The sequence below is a fragment of the Sporothrix schenckii genome, assembly GCF_000961545.1.
Source record: "Sporothrix schenckii 1099-18 chromosome Unknown Cont47, whole genome shotgun sequence".
NCBI classification, from domain to species: domain Eukaryota; kingdom Fungi; phylum Ascomycota; class Sordariomycetes; order Ophiostomatales; family Ophiostomataceae; genus Sporothrix; species Sporothrix schenckii.
In genome coordinates, this window is record NW_015971148.1 from 321,639 (window position 1) to 336,040 (window position 14,402).

Consider the following 14,402-nt stretch of genomic DNA (forward strand, 5'->3'; position numbering starts at 1 on the left):
CGCTTTATTGTAGAACAGCTGTCAGTGTCCAACACATGCTTCTTGTTTTTCTCCTGGTCTGTGTCTGTGCGCGCTTATTTTGTCTGTCCACCACCTCCTCCTCCTTCTCTACCACCACAATGTGGTCCTCCTTGTTTGCCTGGGCCGCCGCCACGGGCAACTTGGCTCTGCGCCACCTCTCACTCCGCCAGGACGCGGATGCCGCAACCACCAGCACCGAGCCGGTCCTCCTCATCGGCGGCGGTCCGTCCGGCACGATTGCCGCGGCCACGTTTGACGGCACCACCTTTGACATCATTGCCAACAACACCCTGCCCGGCACCAGCCCCAGCTGGCTGCTCTACAAGGACCCCAACCTCGTCTACGCCGTCGACGAGAACAGCAACAGCACGCGGCTGTTCCAGTTCGACGCGACGACCAACGCCTTTGACCTGCTGCACGAGGAGCAGGGGTCCCAGGGCGTCGTCTACCTGTCCTTCAACCTCGACGCGACGCGCATGGTGGGCGCCGCCTACGGGGCGGGCCAGGTGGACGTGTGGGACGTATCGGCCGGCGCGGGGGGGCTGACGCTGCTGAAGCAGATTGCAAGTGACGATCCGCTGGGGCCCAACGCGGCGCGCCAGGAGGCACCGCACCCGCACCAGGCGCTGCTGGACCCCAGCGGGCGCTTCTTTGTGGTCAACGACCTGGGCACGGACACGCTGCTCGTGCTCGACACGCGCGACGACGCGTTTGCCGTGGTCAACCGCGTGCGCGTGCCCGACGCCGGCTGCGGTCCGCGGCACGCCGCCTTTTTCCCAGCCACGGGGGCCGACGTGCCGACCAACTACCTCGTGGTGTGCGAGCTGCTGAGCCTGGTCGAGGTGTTTGCGCTCAACATCACGGACGACGGCGACGGCGGCAACCTGACGTTCCAGCACCTGCAATCCATCAGCACGTTCGACCCGCTGCAGCCGCCGGCCAACGCGTCGACGGCGACGGCCGCCGAGATTGTCGTGTCGGCGGACAACCAGCACGCCTACGTGAGCAACCGCAACACGGGCAACGCCACGGACAGCGTGGCGCACTTTGGCCTCACGGGCGCGATCGGGGCAACCTCGGGCGACGCGCTGGTGCTGACGTTTGTGGAGACCATCTCGTCGGGCGGCCTGCAGCCGCGCATGGTGTCGCTGTCGACGACGGACGGCAGCGAGGCGCTGCTGTTCGCCGCCAACCAGGACGGCGCCGCGGGCCTGCTGGCCATTGCGCGGGACAGCACGAGCGGCAACCTGACGGCCGACGCGGCGTCGGCGCCGAGTGTGCCGCTGTCCGTGTTTGGCCCGGCCGGGAACGGGCCGCAGTATGTGCAGCAAGTGCCTATCGTCTTGACGAGTTAGGTGTGCCAAGCAGCGGTGTCTTCATCTTCTTTCAGTTTCAGTTGTAGTAATCCAATCTTTTCATTCGTTGTTGGCACGTAGGCCATATCGTAATGTGTCATAAAACGTAACGTAAGTACAAGGCGGCCAATGTCCCTCACAGCGTCTCCGGCAGGAAGGAGGCACTGTCGCTGCGCACATGCAGCGTGGCTCGCTTGTCTTTGCACGACGGGTCCTGTGCCCCGGGCAGCACAAGGCTCAGGTGCATGCGGCCGTCGGCAGCATGGGCGGCGGCCCGCTGGAGAAGGTCCCGCAAAAAGACGACAAGACGTGCCAAGTCTTGTTGGTTGTCCTCCTCCCACAGCTGCAACCGGCCGGCCACGTTTTCGACGTGCACGTTAGGCTCAAACACGCCGCGCTTGTGGCCGGCTTCGTAGAGCTGGGCCGTGCGGCCAAAGTAGAGCTGGCTGTCGGGCCCGTAGCGGACGTATCGGGCCGACTTGGCGCTAGTACTGAGCCATGCATCCCGCTTTTGCGCGTTAAACGTCTTGACCTCCACTAGATGGTCTGCTGGCACGGGCACAGCCGGGCCACAGGGATAGTCGACCGTTAGGGTGGGTGACGAGAACGCCTGCTTTGTCTCCTCGTCGTCTGCATCCTCCATCAGGACAGAAAACCGCGAGCCCTTCGCCTTGGATCGTGGACTGGCTGGCGTGGTCGTGGGCGTGGACATGGCCAGCTTGGGCGACACGGGCGGCGACAGCGGGAATTGCACTGTTGCTGCGTGTCCCTGCCGATGCGGGTCGTAGTGGCCGTCGGCCTCGCAGTGGACGGCAAAGCGCAGGCCGCCCAGCTCGTAGTACAGCACGCGGTGGTGGGAGAAGGACGTCTGCAGGGCTTCGGGCAGATCGGGGCCAAAGCGACATGTCGCGGCAGCAAAGTTGGTGCCAAAGCCGTAGCTCACATCGTGGTCAGGGTCGTCTTTCCACTGCTGGATAAGGAGGGTGCCGCCAGCTCCGTCGCCGTCTCCGTTTGCCATACCCGTCGGCGATGGTGGGCGCCACTCCAAGTCGCACCGCAACGTCGCGAACGACTTGCGGACCAAAAAGTTGAACAGGCGGTAGATGGAGCCCGCATTGGCCACAATGTCACAGGCACCGTTCAGGACATCCACGTCGGGGCTCATGCACTGCACGGCCCGGACCAGGGGCTCGAGGCCGTGGGTATACGTTGGGTAGAGGCGTCTCTTGTCGCGATCACTGCCATAATCACCGTCGCCGTCGTCGTCGTGGCTGACTCGGATGGCGTGGGTCGTCGGCGGCGAAAACCGCGGCGGACAGCCAGGCACCGCAATCGTGTCGTCAGACACCTTGTTGAAGCTGGCTAGCACCCGTTCGGCCGTGATTCGGACGGGGCAAGTCTGGTCGGTGCTCGTATCCGCCGCATCGTCCTCCGTATCCTTGGTTTTGGCGGCGGCGAGAATGTCTGGGTGTGCGTCCAGACCCTCCAGCATCTTCGACAAGCGCTCCTGGCTCTGGGCAAGTAGAGCTGCCTGGCGGTGGATGCTGTCGGCGAGCTTCACACGGTCTTGATCGGCGTGGAAGTACGTGCATTTGTTCTTGCGAAACTTGACGCAGGTGACGCCATACATGCAGGTGCCTTTGTTTCCGGTGTACTGTCGCGTTGGACGCCAGGGCGTGGACATGGTGCGTTACTTGGAAAAGAGGGAGAAGCAAATGTTAGGTTAATTGGGCGTTGTTTGAGCGTCGAAATGTGGTTGTGCGAACATCGTCGGTATGACACAGGATCGCGACGAGGCATGTTATAGTGTTTTGGCAAAGCAGCTGGTATCGCACACAGTCCGTTCCATGGGGCTCTGCCCAAGGGTCAATCGACAAAACAAAATACGACGCCCGGCTGTCCCCATTCTTCAATCTAGGCCACCCATCATGCGACTGCCCACGAATGTTACGGCAAACAGACATTGGTCGCCAGACATTGTCCAGTCACGTCTGCCAGCCTTGGACTGACGTGGCATGCCTGCAGCCGCCCAGCCTCACTTTTTGCGTCTTTGCGACTTTGTGTCTGCGGTGGTCCAAATGGCAGACATTCGTGGTGCCCCATTGGTGTGACCGTCAGCCGCCTGTTGGAGGGAAGCACACGGCTGTGGGTGGTATCGCGCGCGGCCCAATTGGCGGACCCCGGTCGCTGCAGCCATCATCATCTTCCATCACAGCCCATCATTGCCGTCAGTCTCCGACGCCAGCAGCCACTCAACAAATGAGGCGGAACTCTCCACACCCACCACCGTTGTTTTGTCGCCAGTCGCACCAAATAGTAGGCCCAGAGGCTGCGGGGGACAATCGGCCAAGTGCCGCACGACCGCGTCTTTACGTGGGCCGTGTCCATCGTCCCTCGTGGGAATCGTCGTCGTTGTTGTCGTTGTCGCCTCGTCTGCTTGGATCAGCACGGCGTTCCATCCAGCCGCGTGTGCGCCCGCGACATCTTTGGCCGCCTCGTCGCCTACGTAGACCTTGTCCCAGTCGTCGAGGTCGACCGTTTGGGCCGCTCCCTGGCCGTCACCGCCCAGCACCGTCGGCAACAGGGACTCCGCCGCGCGAAAGATGGCCGGGTCGGGCTTCTCGACGCCGACATCGTAGGACATGCAGTGAAAGTCAATGTCGTAGGCGGCGGCCGAGGAGGATGATGCCAACAAAGGGTCGGCCGTGCCATAGCGCAGCGGGCTGACGCGCAGGCCAAAGGACGACAGAATGCCGGGCACGCGGTCGTCCGAGTTGGTAATGACGCCGACCACGACGCGGTCGTAGGCCTGTCGTTGGGTCCGCCTCTCCTCCTTCCAGGCCCGCAGGCTTCCAACTAGGCCGTCGTCCATGGCGTAGCCGTCGCTCGACGCGAAGCGCGCCAGCAGCTGCGGTGCCAGGCCGGGCGGTAGGCTCCCGGGGACAAACGGCCGGAACGTCTCCTCAATCACCCGCGTCCACCACGCCGTCGCGCCCATGCCGCTCGTCCACCGGCCGTAGTTGGGGTGCGCACGCGACTGCGCCTTGAACGCGGCGCGAAAGGCATCGCGCAGTTCGCTGTCGGGCACGTCCGCGGCCACGCCAAACTGGCGCCGGGCGACGTCGCCGTACTGCCGCTCAATGGGCTGCTTGATGCGGAAGAGCGTGCCGAACGCGTCAAAGCAGAGCAGGAGGTTACGCTTGGCCATGACGCGATGGGATGAGTGGTGATCGATGCACATTGGTGTGTGTGGCGGCATGAAACCGTATTTAATTGGTCTCGGTGCCTGAGCTTTGTTGACACCAGCTGGGTTAGCGCTGAAAAGAAGGCTGTATGACTTACAGCGGCTCAGCAGCAACTTGGCGGGCCAAGCATTAGCTATAGAGACGGAGCATTAGCGCCGTATTCGGTATTAGCAGGAATCTCTACTGCGTAATTACAGAGCATTACCCCTGTCCTGTCACATGTATTGATTTTCATTGGCCGGCGCCAGTCGCATCGCCCAGGAGCCAGGGCAGGCCAGTGAGATGATGAGGGGCAAGCACGTCGCAAGTCGGCACCTTTGCGCCCGTCGTGTCAACAAGGGTCCATGGAAAGGCCCCGCGAGATGACGCAGCACGGTATTTCTGCTACACTTCCCATCGCAGGTACTGCTACCAGCACGCTGTGCGACAGGCACGCGCAAGACGACTCAGACAGATACAGACACGTACACACAGCCTCGCACGATGAGCCTCTCGGTAGAACAAATGGCCGAGGAGAGCCCCGAGGTGGCCGAGGCGACGACGGCCGTGGGCCATGACGCGCACGCAGAGTCGCATTCGAAGCGGGAGCGGCTCATGGGGCTTTTGTAGGTATCTTACCAGTTGCATGTGGCAGCCGTGCTTCGCTGACATGCCACGCAGAAAATCCGGCGTCTCCTACGGCGAAAACCAGCTCCTCAAGGGCAAGCTCACGCTGCAGCACTCGCTCGGCCTCGGCGCCCGGCCCAATGCCATCCCGCCGGCCGACGCGCAGATCCACGGCCCCGAGCGCACCGTGCGCCTCGGCTGGCACCCGGTCGCCGGGCTGGCGGGCAAGTGGTTTGCGGAGAAGACGGGCCTCGGCAAGCTCATCACCGAAAAGGTGCACCACTATCCGGACCCGACGCAGCACTGGGCCGTGCTCGTGGGCGACTACTGCCACGAGCTCTGGATGGACGAGCACCTCGACGTCATCTACATCAACGAGACGGTCGTCGCCGGCGACTGGCACACGTTCGAGGTCGGCAAGACGCACTTCAACGACGAGGCGCTGCGGCAGGCCGGCGAGATGGTCATCTTCAACATGCGCCAGAAGCGGCCGGCGTACAACCTCATCAGCAACAACTGCCAGAACTTTGCGCTGTTCCTGCTCGACGCCATCCAGGTCGGCAAGCACCGCGAGTTTGGCACGGCGTTTGCCGTCTACCAGCGCGCCACGGGCCAGGGCACCATTGCCGACCTGTTTGCGCCCAACGCGCCCGACGAGCCCGACGTGGTCGAGCCGGCCGCGGGCGAGCAGGCGACGGACGCCAGCGTGGCGCAGAAGAAGAAGGACTACTTCCAGGGCATTGTCGACTTTGCCAAGAAGGTCATGGACGACAACACGAAGAAGGTGGACAGCCATGCTGGACACTGAGGAGGGGAGGAGATGGTAGGCGATGGGCCGGGCAAGGCACATATACTTGAGATATACGTTAGGGAGCATACGGTGAGGATGGATGGCATTGTTTCTGGCAAGACCAGCGGTCTTGGAAGCGTTTGTACATCGTAGGTAGTTTAGACATGAATTGCGTGGCCCGGTGTTAGGGCTCGCATTAGAAGTTGGAGCGAATAATTGGCTTTATTTGTGTTTTGTACACCTTTTTGTTCTCCGATGCTTTACGGGCTACAGTGCATCGCACATACTTTACTGGCACCGTCAGGCATGTAACCCTAGCTCTGCTCCGTGAGATCAGCCAAACCCTAACCTACAGATCGTGCGCCAGCGCCCGCAGGTCGTCCTCGCCCATCTCGCCGTCCCAGCCGTTCGCCAGCAGGTATTGACGGAACTTCTCGTCGTTGATGGCCAGGTCCTCGCCCGTCACGTTGGGCACGAAAAAGTACGTGACCAGCATGCCGGCGACGCCGCAGATGGCGGCAATGATGAAGGTCCAGCGCTTGCCCAGGTTGTTCTGGATGGGCGTGAAGGCCTCGGTGCCGACGGCGGCGCCCGTCTTGCCGAGGGCCGCGCTGAGACCGTAGCAGGTGCCGCGGACGGCCGTGGCATAGCTCTCGGAGGACAGCAGGCCCAGCATGTCGCCGGGGCCCAGGTTGCCAAAGGACTGCATGAGGCCGTAAAAGACGATGAAGAGCGGCAGGATCTTGGTGATCTTGTCGTACGCGCAGCCGATGATGAGGCCGAAGATGAGGTAGCCCGAGAAGCCGAGGATCATGGTGTTCTTGCGGCCGATGCGGTCGCACAGAAAGGCGCCGACAAACACGCCCGGCAGCGCGATGACGCCCAGCAGCAGACTCCACTCGGCCGTCTGGAGGATGGAGTTGCCGGACGCGGGCACGACGGACGCGATAATGAGGCCCGAGAAGACGCCGTTGGGGAAGGTGATGAAGTCGTACAGGAACCACGCGCCGCACGTGCCGATCAGGGTCTTCCAGTAGTAGCGCACAATCAGCCGGTAGGGCACGCGCCTCTTGATGGCGCCGCGGCGGTACAGCTTCGAGTTGAGCATCTTGAGGCGGAAGTAGAAGACGGACAGCGGGAACACGACGCCGATGCCCATGCACACGCGCCACACCGTCGATAGGTGGCTCATGCCGGCCGCCGAGAGCACAATCAGAAAGACGATGATGGCCAGGGGCCCGCCAAAGGACAGCGGCAAGTTCGTCACCAAAATAAAGATGGGCCCGCGCTGCGTGGGCGTGCGCTCGTTTGCGGCCTCCGAGGCGGACGTGCTCGACGCCGGGTACTCGCCGCCGGTGCCGAAGCCGACGACGCCGCGCGCCACGGTCAGCATCCAGAACATGCCCAGCGTGGTCACGCCGTGGGCCGTCGTGGCCATGATGCCGCCCAGGACAATCATCAGCGTGGTCACGACGATGGCCGTCTTGCGGCCCATGTAGTCGCACGTGAGGCCGACGACGACCTGGCCGAGGATCTCGCCGACCAGCAGCGCGTTGGACACCTGGGTGCTGACGGCCGACGTGTAGACGGCCGCATACTCCTTTTTGAAGAGCACGTTGCACATGGTCATGAGGTTGTTCTGGTAGCCGTCGGAGATGAGGGCGGCACCCGCGCAGATCTACACCTGTTAGTAGCCGGCAAACTGTGGACGGCGCAACGGTCCTTGGTGGGACGCCACGGAAGACGTACAATCGTAAACAGGTCCGACATGGACTGCTTCTTCGCCGAGACGGGCGCAACGGCGCCGGTCGCGCCATCAGCCTTTTCGTCGCCATCGCGGGCGTCGGCGGCGTCGGTGGCGCCGTTGTGCGCCTGCGCGACTTGCTTCTCGTCGATCTGCTCGAGGCTACTGGCAGGGGCGATTTCTGCCATGGTGTGCCGTAGGTGTACGTGAAGGGTATGACAAGACGATAAAACAAGAACGAAAGAAAAAAAGAAGAGGGAAACGGGGACACCAGCAAGTCTTATCTGTGCGGCCTGGGATCGGCATCCAAAAGGATACGGCCTGCATAGTTCTGCAAGACCGTCTGCACGACGGAAACACTGTCGCCGGTCATCCTACGACTCTCCATGCGCAAGTCACTTTGTACTTGTTTATCTCCACCCGTCGTATTGCTTCGTACAAGTCGCCCAAAACGGCAACTTTTGGTGCACATCCAACTGAATCCCCTCTGCTCCATATTCCTACTCACTAGAGCACTCCTTGCTAGCGCCCCATGCGCGGTACCATTGCCCGTCAAAGGGTCTTTTATCTTTGGATTCGTACCAGCGATCCTTGTCCGATACCCGGTGCTCTCTCGTTCATCCCATTGTTTTGACTTTTGATCCTTTCGGTGCCTTTGTCTGCATCATCGGACCGCAGGCGATTCGTCATTCCATCACGTCGATTTCTCAGTCTGTCGAGGCTACAGTCATAGCCAACAGCCAGACCAGAGTCCGCACTCGTCACCGTAAGCTACATGGCTACTGCTTCGTTGGTGGCCACAAGTACGATGTAGTACGACTTTGCACGCGAAGGACGACATGCTGTTGACAACGGCCAATCTGAGAAAGCAAAAAGCCCACTATCATTATCCATTATTCGTTTACTTCTACCGAGCGTCCATTTGGGCAATCCCAGTCGACGCCAGTGTCCCACGTGTATATATGCTTCATGTGGGCGTTTGTTCACGTCGTAAACTGTCGTAGATACGAGATTTTTGCGTCGACGTTTTGTGGTCGAATACACTTAATACCGCCCGGTTACATTTGCAGTGGGTCGACATTACCGGTGCCTAGCTACACGTTGCAACACCACGTCCAGCACCATCGCCAAGACATAAGCCAGTTTTCTTCCACAATCAGCGCACGTGCACCTCGACAGGGGTTTGTAGATACGACCGCTAGGCCATCAGAGAGCCTCCAACACCAAGGCTAATACAAGTCTGGAGGACCACGGATTTCCGCAGGTTTAAATCTGCAAGTTGGTTCACCAAGACAACAGTCTACGACATAGACGATTTCTCCAAGAAGCCGCCAAGCAACTACCACAGGGCCATCAAAAGCTTGTTTCTACGCCTGCCCACCAAGTCGGCAAAACGTCCCGAACAAAGCCGGACGCTTGGTTCCGGCGAATGGAAAACGGACGATGCCGCGCGGCAGCAGTCGTACTTTGTCTTGGTTTCTTCCACTTGTCTCCTTTTTTCGTCTCCTTTTTTTCTTCTATTTTCCAATCGGCTTTTTTCTTCAAATTCGTTCTGCATTGTGGGGCCTCGTGTGAGATGGGCCAACGAAGGAAGCGGTAAAACGGCACGAAGTAAACATCCAAGGCAGATAAACCAGAACATAACAGATGAGCCTTGTGTGAACGTGCCATGTTGTACCTTACCTCATTGGAAATGGGAGAGAAATTATACAGAGAGATTATAGAGACTCACCAGGGGGATTGCGTGGACAGTCCATTCTTCGAAAATATTAACACGAAAAGAGGAACGGCAGCCCAACGTGTCATAATAACCGGACGAGAATCCATGTTCTTCGATTCGTAAATTGTGTTTCTATCTGGGTATCTTTTCATCCAAGCTACGTCCCACTCCTCCCCTTGTCCACCTCCCTCCTCCCTCTAGTACACTCATATCACCGTAACACCCTCGTAGCCCCACTCCTCGAGACTTGTCGGCTCGACGTCCGCCTCGTCCGGGTCCAGTATCGGGTATGTCAGCAGCGCCGCAATGCCCCCCAGCCCGTCCAGCCGCCGGCCGCCCTCGTGGTCGCTGCTCAGCAGGTGCGTCGCGCCGCCCTCGTCTCGCACCCGGTCCACAATGCCCACGTACTGCCTGCGCGTGGCCACGTCGTCGCTTCGAAAGAGCGCATTGTTGACCAGCAGCGCACCGCCCCCGCGGCCGACGGCGCCCTCCTCGACGGCCTGGGCCACCTGCCGCAGCCCATACGCGACGCGCCCGTCGTTTTGCCGCACGCGCGCCATGACTTCGTCCATGACGCGCGTCTCGTCCTGGAACTTGGCCGTCTTGACGACGGCCGCCACTTCCGGGCTGCGCAGGGCCTCGTGGAGCGCGTACACGTTGGCCGAGTTGGCGTGGACGACGACGGCGTCGCGGCCCATGCGGCGCAGCTTGGCGTCGTCGGCGCGCACGGCCTGGTCGCGGACAAACGCCTTGAACTTTTGCGCGGCAAAACCGGGGCTGGCCAGCACCAGCAGGCGCGGCCCGCTGGAAAAGTCGGCCGCTTCGAGCAGCGCCGCGAGCACCTCCCCATAAAACTGCGGCGTGGGCTTGCTGCTGCCCTCCATGCGCGTCTTGACGAGCGTCTGGTACTCCGTCACCAAGACGACGAGCGCCGTGTTGTGCGTGTCGCCGAGCACCACCGCCACCAGCGCGTCGCCCTTGTCGGTGCGCAGCGCCACGTCCAGCTCCGCCTGGGCCACCGAGTCCCACCCGCCGCTCTCCCGCGCCTTCCACAGCGTAAACGGCCGCTGCAGCTCGAGGTCGAGCGTGTGGTACTGCCCCAGCGATGCGAACGGGTTCTCGACGACAATGGTGCCGTTGACCTGCAGCGCCGACGAAGGCGGGTCGAAGAACGTCGCGGCGACGCGGATCGTGAGTTCGGTGCGCATGCGGTTGGAGCTCGTCGAGCCCGTCGCGGACTCGTCCACGACCTTGCGGATGGCCGTCGCCTTCAGAATGTCGCCAGGGCGGATGAGGTTGTTGGCGTGCCACATGTCTTCGGGCTCCGTGGGCAAGAGTGTGACGCCGGCCTCGCCCTGTGCAGCGTCCGTCGTCGCCGGCTTCTTTCCTTTGACGAGCTGCATTGCGGGTGTGTGAGTGGCTGTGTGTATGTGTAGGAGTATGCTTTATCGTAAAATGGTGTTTCACGGTTAAAACGTCGTTTGGTATTCGAAAAGTAAGCTGTGTGGGTTGAGTGAGTGGTATAATAGAGAGATGGGAACGGTGATGGGATGCAATCGTAACCCCGCATACGTCAAAATGACTGAATGTGTGCCTGCCGGAGTTGGCCTCAGCCTTCCAGGCCGTCTTAGGGGCTCCTTAGCGCGAGGCTGCGCTATAGCCTCTAAGTGACCTGCCCAGGGGCGGTGAAAAAGCGTAAAGTAACAATGTTAACCTATCATAACATACTTTCTTACATTCTGGCTACAAATAAAGTTAAGAGCATTCTTTGTCGCTTCATCAATAAAACCCAAAGTGCAAATCCAAGCCTTCGCCGTCTGCAATGCCAAACTCGACACCGGGCACACCCAGTTCTCCATCCGCCCCGATGCCCGCTCCGACGCCCACGTTGAGAACGTCGGGCAGCTCCTGACCCGACATGCTCCCTGTAAAGCTCCCTGGAAGACTCCCTGAAAGACTCCCGGGAAAACTGCCCTGAAGACCTCCGCTGCCGACACCGCCTCCGCCGCCCATGGGCACAAAGTTCATGCCAAACTCAAAGCTGCCCCAGTCAAAGTTGGTCTGCGCCATCGGCACGTCGTAGGTGCCGTCGGCCCAGTTGGAGGCGATCTGCAGGGCTTCCGCCGACAAGGACAGCGACGAGCGAGCCGAGTCGTCCGAGTGCGCCGGACGGGGCACCGCGATTGGCACTGGCCGGGCCAGTGTGGTTGGCACGGCCGTTGGAGCGCCCGTTGTGGCCACGGTGATCTCTGGCTCGGCTGACCCGCCGCCAAACCGGCCCTCGACCACCTCCACGCTCTGCACCACCTCCCGATCGTGTGCGTCCCTCGCCCGCTCGAGCAGCCCCGACGTGCCGTACAGCTTCAGGTTCGGCGACATGGGCCGCGTCGGCGGCGGGCCGCGCGACATGGGCGGCGGTGTCAGGGGCATCTGGCGCTGGGTGGGCGGCCGGAACTCGTCCAGGTCCAGCAGATGGCCGTACTGCAGCGCCATGTCGCCCACGGCCAGCAGCAGCTTGCGGATCGGCATGGACCAGCGGGCGGTGCGCTTGGCACACTCGAGACAGGCGGCCATGCCGTCCTTGACGCGGGCGTCGTCGAGCGACAGCACCTCTTTGGCGTCCTCCGCCGCCCGGCCGTCGCGCCCCTCGCGCCACCGCTCCATGACGAGGATGCGCATGGCGAGGCAGCTGCAGATCGCCATGAAGGGGTCGTGCTCCGACGCGAGGCCCTGCTGCCGCAGGCATTGGGCGACGACGTGGGCAATGCCGCACGCGTGCTTGAGCTGCTCGACCTTGCAGGCATGGACGAACGCCGGGGGCGGCACGACCGACCCCCGGCGCGCACCACGCCGCGACGGGCTGGCGGCGGGCATATGCCGCCCAACAAAGGTGCCGATGCGCAGCAGGTCGGTGTAGACGGCGTGGAACATGGTGTGGAACGTATAAAAGGCCGTGCGGTCGTGCCGCGGCACGGACGCGTGGCTGCGCAGCTGGTAGGCGGCCGGCAGATCGGCGGCCAGCCCGTCGAGCTGCTGTTTCAGGGCGTAAAAGGCCGAGCCGTCGTGCCACGGCCAGACACGCGTGGTGCCCTTGGCCGCGTCGTGCGCCGCCTCCTCCCGGCATTCTTCCAGCGCCACAGCCGCCGCGCGCATCGCCCACGAGTACTTGAGGATCCGCTGGCGCAGCATGACCATGCTGATCAGGTACGCCCCGATGCTGGGCCGCGCGTGTCGTTCTCGTCCTCGCTCTCGGTCGGCCTCCCCCCGCTCGTACTGCACCTCGTCGCAGGGCAGCCGGCTGTGGATCACCGCCGGGTCGAGCAGGCTTTGCAGCGGCCGCGTCCCGCTCTGGTGCACGTCCGGCACCGTGTCCATGACATAGCAGCTCCAGATGAGCCGGCGCCGCGTCTCCACCACGGACGGCGGCAGCCGCACCGTGTTGCCCTTGCCCTCGCACACGTCCGTCGGCTCCAGGTGCAGCTGCAGCGCGTGCGCCAGCCGGTACGCCACCCCAGACAGGAACCACGCGCTCAGGTGCCCGCCGCGGTGCCACTCGTAGCGCTGGAGGAGCAGCAGCGTCTGCAGGTTCGTCGTCGAGATGCGCGCAAACACGTCCAGCACCACGAGGCCGCGGCACTCGTCGGCCCACGCGTCGGCACGGCGGGACCGCTCGCGGCTGCCGCCGACGGCGCCCATCACCTGCAGCCCTGTGGCCAGGACAATCAGAAGAAGCGACCGCGGGATGAGGCCGTTGTCCAGCATCTTCATAAACGACGGCCGGTGCAAGAACGTCGAGTAGCAAAAGTAGTGCGGGCCGGCAAAGTAGGCGTCCAGGATTTGGAGGAGTTCCTCGCGCGGGACGATGCTGTCGGCGCTAGCGGCATCGTCTACTGTATTGGTCACGTTGTCGCTGGCCTTGGTGTCTTCACTGGCAGGGATGCTCAAGGCGGGCTTGGCCTCGCCGCCCACAGACGACAACGCATCACACGTCGCGCCCGCCTTGAGGCACTGTCCACATCCAGGCCCAGACGACGGGGCCGTACAGCGGAGCTGCACGTCGGGCAGGAATACGTTAGAAAGAGCATCTCACAACGGAGTCGGGAATACGGGAACACGTACCTTCTTATCGCGGCATCGTGCACAGGCACGCCAGTTGCGGGACCGCCGCCGACCGGGCTCGCTGTCGCCCGGCGTCTCCCAGGTGCAGCGCGCGTCCAGCCGGAAGCAGTTGCGGCACACGTCGCGCGTCTCGTCGCACTTGACCTTGCGCTGCCGGCACGTCAGGCAGCCCCGCCGACTACGGCGCGTTTTGACGGGTGAGGTCCTCCGGGCGTCAAAGTTGTCACCCATGTCGTCAGTCGTCCGTCGTACTCCACTAGCCTGTGCTCTGTCATGTAAATCCGCGTGTCGTCTGTCCGTCGATGTGGCAGTGTCGGTCATCCATTCCTACAACAATACGAGGCAGCATTGTCCTCTGCATCTCCACACATCGAGAACTAAAGAAAAGAAGAAATCGAAGGGAAAGGGACTCGACAACGATCAGCCATGGAGTTGACGCCATACTCATGTGACCCCCCAAAGTAATTGTTCGATGGTACAATCTGGCAATCCAGACGGGATGGTCGCGATGGCGTCAACGGGTATTTGTATGCCTGCGCTGGCGTAAGACCCGCTAGCAGCGATAACGATCCTGGAAAACCCTCCGCAACGGACACCACCCCAACCTCAAAAACCTCCGCTAACGCTCCGCTAACACGCTATTCGCTAGCAGCTGCCGCAGGGGTGTGGCTCGCTGTTTTAGGCGGGGTTTATTGGCGCCTCGGCGCCGACTGTTGTGCTTTTGTATCTTACGAATGTATCATGCATGTTGTATTTTGTCATGTTTGCATCATATCCATCTCCGTCGTCGACCAACCAAACC

The 14,402-nt window shown here is 61.8% G+C and overlaps 7 protein-coding genes across 7 annotated transcripts; 2 read left to right on the forward strand and 5 right to left on the reverse strand.

Moving 5' to 3' along the window:
• Positions 1-119: 119 nt before the first annotated feature.
• On the forward strand, positions 120-1,376 carry SPSK_03411 (6-phosphogluconolactonase; the record flags this gene model as incomplete). Its single annotated transcript, XM_016730249.1, has 1 exon — positions 120-1,376. One exon carries the CDS (start codon positions 120-122, stop codon positions 1,374-1,376), a length of 1,257 nt encoding a protein of 418 aa, XP_016584672.1.
• A 136-nt stretch (positions 1,377-1,512) lies between these two features.
• SPSK_03302 (uncharacterized protein) lies at positions 1,513-3,060 on the reverse strand (the record flags this gene model as incomplete). The annotated part of the gene is made up of 1 exon (XM_016730140.1): positions 1,513-3,060. One exon carries the CDS (start codon positions 3,058-3,060, stop codon positions 1,513-1,515), a length of 1,548 nt encoding a protein of 515 aa, XP_016584673.1.
• Positions 3,061-3,585: 525 nt separating this feature from the next.
• On the reverse strand, positions 3,586-4,584 carry SPSK_03499 (uncharacterized protein; the record flags this gene model as incomplete). The annotated part of the gene is made up of 1 exon (XM_016730337.1): positions 3,586-4,584. The coding sequence occupies one exon, from the start codon at positions 4,582-4,584 to the stop codon at positions 3,586-3,588; it is 999 nt and encodes a 332-aa protein (XP_016584674.1).
• Positions 4,585-5,104: 520 nt separating this feature from the next.
• SPSK_03535 (uncharacterized protein) lies at positions 5,105-6,035 on the forward strand (the record flags this gene model as incomplete). The annotated part of the gene is made up of 2 exons (XM_016730373.1): positions 5,105-5,226; positions 5,282-6,035. The coding sequence occupies 2 exons, from the start codon at positions 5,105-5,107 to the stop codon at positions 6,033-6,035; spliced, it is 876 nt and encodes a 291-aa protein (XP_016584675.1).
• A 331-nt stretch (positions 6,036-6,366) lies between these two features.
• On the reverse strand, positions 6,367-7,949 carry SPSK_03293 (uncharacterized protein; the record flags this gene model as incomplete). Its single annotated transcript, XM_016730131.1, has 2 exons — positions 6,367-7,695; positions 7,767-7,949. The coding sequence occupies 2 exons, from the start codon at positions 7,947-7,949 to the stop codon at positions 6,367-6,369; spliced, it is 1,512 nt and encodes a 503-aa protein (XP_016584676.1).
• A 1,738-nt stretch (positions 7,950-9,687) lies between these two features.
• On the reverse strand, positions 9,688-10,884 carry SPSK_03430 (protein pelota; the record flags this gene model as incomplete). The annotated part of the gene is made up of 1 exon (XM_016730268.1): positions 9,688-10,884. The coding sequence occupies one exon, from the start codon at positions 10,882-10,884 to the stop codon at positions 9,688-9,690; it is 1,197 nt and encodes a 398-aa protein (XP_016584677.1).
• Positions 10,885-11,260: 376 nt separating this feature from the next.
• Positions 11,261-13,831, reverse strand: SPSK_10514 (uncharacterized protein; the record flags this gene model as incomplete). The annotated part of the gene is made up of 2 exons (XM_016736898.1): positions 11,261-13,531; positions 13,601-13,831. 2 exons carry the CDS (start codon positions 13,829-13,831, stop codon positions 11,261-11,263), a joined length of 2,502 nt encoding a protein of 833 aa, XP_016584678.1.
• Positions 13,832-14,402: the final 571 nt, after the last annotated feature.